The sequence below is a fragment of the Anneissia japonica genome, unplaced genomic scaffold (assembly GCF_011630105.1).
Source record: "Anneissia japonica isolate Jap-2015-1 unplaced genomic scaffold, ASM1163010v1 scaffold1642_len504882_cov181, whole genome shotgun sequence".
NCBI classification, from domain to species: Eukaryota; Metazoa; Echinodermata; class Crinoidea; order Comatulida; family Comatulidae; genus Anneissia; species Anneissia japonica.
This window is the reverse complement of record NW_022692852.1, coordinates 58,530-61,781: the sequence shown is the minus strand read 5'-3', so window position 1 is coordinate 61,781 and position 3,252 is coordinate 58,530. Positions and strand designations below refer to the sequence as shown.

Below are 3,252 nucleotides of genomic sequence, written 5' to 3'. Positions count from 1 at the left end.
CGCTCGTAATAATCTCGTAGTTAACTCGGTGCTCTGCTCGGCATAATTCGTACATAACTCGTAACCAACTCCATAAAGTCGTACCTCACTCATAGCTATCACGTAATAAGCTCGTATAGGTCCTTTCCAAAGATCACAAGTTTTAACTCGTAGAAATCGTACGACTCTTAGGTGAAATAAACCTAGGTGGGAGAGGGGCTTTAGTTTAGCAAACCTAAACAACAATCAAACCTAACAAGCAAAATACAGCAAGACCAAATAAATAATAAATGAATGAATGAATTCCTCTCTTTGAACTCTCAAAAAGGATCACAACTTACAAGTAAGATGATAACTAAGTGTCTATGGTCCCTATGGGGGCAGCAAACACAAAAAGCAATCCCGGTTTTATTTCATTAATTATTTCACTCATCCATACACAGGACAATGTGCTCAGGATGTTTATATTTTAAAAGAAATTATAAATTACAGTATATGTACGTAGGATTGCCTCTTCAGTTTTTTACCCTACAGCAACAGACTCTGGAGGAAAACCATTTTTGATATGTTGTAGAACTGATTTTTCTAAGACACAAAAAAGTTGTTTGACGAAAAACTTTTGAACGGCTAATGAGATACAGATTTTTGAATATTTAAAAACTGGGGAAAAATGGTGGTTACGCCCATAAACAGTTTGTTATGCTACCCAAGCAGTCAATAACACTGAGTATATCCACAGATAAGCCACAGTAATATATATTTATTTATGTTGCTTTCAAACAATAAAGCTTTCTTGTATCTTAATTACTTACCTGGTCTTGGATTACGAGCATTGCAGGCCATGTCATCTGCAAGCATCAGAATGATGTGACTGTCCGGTATTCCTAAACGTTTCACACTACGATACAATGAGAGTGCATTGGCTACATGGCGGTAGTTGAACCAGAACCGGGATGTGCATACCTACACACACACACAAAAAAAAAAAAACACAACTGGTAAGTCAGACAACATTAAGAGGTTAGGATGATTATATTTTTAGCTTGTTTGACTGCGGCATTATTGTGGGTTCATCATATAAACACATCGACCTAAAACTTCCAAAGAATATAAGACAGTACTTTGCTATCATTACAATACAAGTTAAAATTAGAAGTGTTCCTTTATAACATAATACATACTCCAAGTATTGAAATGCACGCCATCGTGTTGGGATTTGATGGCATTTTGATTCTTGGAGTATGTATTATACTATCTTATCTGAAATTAACCAAGTGGATCTTTCCGTTACTTTATAAACAAAGCAGAGATTGGGTTAAAGATTTGAAACCTGTGAAAAGTATTGAAGCCCGGAGTCCCATGAATGTTTGTTCTTACACTCCCCAAGCTTTCTAAAATATATGCAGGCGGTGATCTAGCCCTATGTTGTAGTGAATGATAAGTAATTTTACATGTTTTGAAAGTATAATACATATTCGAAGTATTGAAATGTACGCCATCGTGAATACTTGGAGTATTATACTTTCTTATCTGAGATTAATCAGTGGACCTTTCGGTTTTTTACATGTTTAGCCATTGTAAATATAATACAACAATTATAACATTTAGTCTCTTTTATGTGTCTATTTTTCTGACTTGGAACAGCCCCATGGGTGCATTTTGCAGATATGGTGCAATAGAATACTACAGTGTTACGTCACGATACCATGTGATACTACTCCGTTGCTATCGGCGACACAAAATTTGTTCAACTGACGCCTTTTTCTTCACTGACAAACCATTGATCCCAATTTTTAACGTAAATATTAAGAAGTTGTATCTTAATTTTTCTTTGTAAATGTTAATTGATGATTAAATGTATGTTCGATAACTAATACAATGCAAGCTTTTTGTGTTTTTAGTACATTTTGATGGTAAATTATTAGGTTATGAAATGCCTATTCCAGAAAGCCTATTCTAGACCATTAAGATTATGACGCGCTTCAGGCGTAATGAACGGTTACCAACGTCCAGAGGGCGCCACGACAACTGTGGTACTCTGTACAAAATTGACATTTAAAATCTGTACTTTATCTGCACAAATAATACATTTAATGAATGTTTTAAACATTACTTACTAAAACTGCCCAATTATTTGTGTGACCACTCTTGAAAAAATTCTCTACTTCATCCTGAAACAGTAAGACATGAACACTCATTTTTACAAAAGAAACACCTATAATAATACAGTAGGGCAATATAATAGGCCTACAGTAATAATAGTACTGATATTGATGATCATATTGACATTTTTTAGAGATTGAAGCAGTAAATAGGTAAATACAATTACACAACAAATGTGAAGATAAAGTGATGAGGTCATTTTTAACTACTTGTGCAGAATTTTTTTTGCTTCAAACATTTTCAGTGGGGAGCATGAGAATTTTCTGCAAAATCTGTGCGGAAATTGGTCCTTAATTTCCAAAATGGGCTGACGAATTTCTCGGCCAGATTTCTGCGTGGAAGATGTATATCCCCCGCGCAGGTCTTACTTTACAATCTGGTGTGTAGTACTACTGCCATAGTTTAGTAACAATTCTGCATACCTATTTTTCTAAAAAAATTTTTAGGCCAAATACAGTATGGTGGTACTTCTACTACTACTACATTAGAACCTCATTTTTATGTACCCCAGTTATACGAACCCTCGGTTTTACGTACGCCTCGTATCGATGATGACGTCATCAAAAACCCCGAAAACATTCAAAACAAACGGCCCTTTTCAGAGCAACCATAAGTAAAAAGACTATAACAATAAACTATAACAATAAACAAACCATAAAATGCAACGTATTTTCATTAAACAGCAACATTGATTGAGTCTAATACCGGGTTGTTAATATCTAAAACCATGTGAACTGAGTAAGATGAACAACTACCGATAGTGCTCAAAATAATAATCCTCCCTAGCTTCGTGTGGCAAACCATGGAAAAACTTGTCTGGTCTAATTTTCTACACGAAGCTGAGTAGGCATAGTTTTGTACACGAACGCTAATTGGTTGGTATGAAGGGGAATTCCCAAGTTATACCTTTGTCGAATAGGTAATCTTACAATATATTCATGTTCTTTAGTTAAATAAAAGACATAAAGTGATGAATTAATACACTAGACACATGGTTTTATTTGAACACTTTATTATGACATCTAATTTGCAAATTTCTAGCGCATAGAGACCTATGTATTTTGCGCTTTACAAATCCAAATTATTATTATTATTATTAAAGTGATGAAT

At 34.5% G+C, this 3,252-nt stretch overlaps 1 protein-coding gene across 1 annotated transcript in view; it reads right to left on the bottom strand.

The window, feature by feature from the left end:
* Positions 1-3,252, bottom strand: part of LOC117100421 (GPI-anchor transamidase-like) — a gene marked incomplete in the record, with an annotated part of 19,459 nt that overhangs the window by 13,622 nt on the left and 2,585 nt on the right. Inside the window, 2 exon segments of the mRNA XM_033240099.1 lie at positions 792-942; positions 2,097-2,150. Of these exon segments, the coding sequence (XP_033095990.1) occupies positions 792-942; positions 2,097-2,150 (205 nt within the window).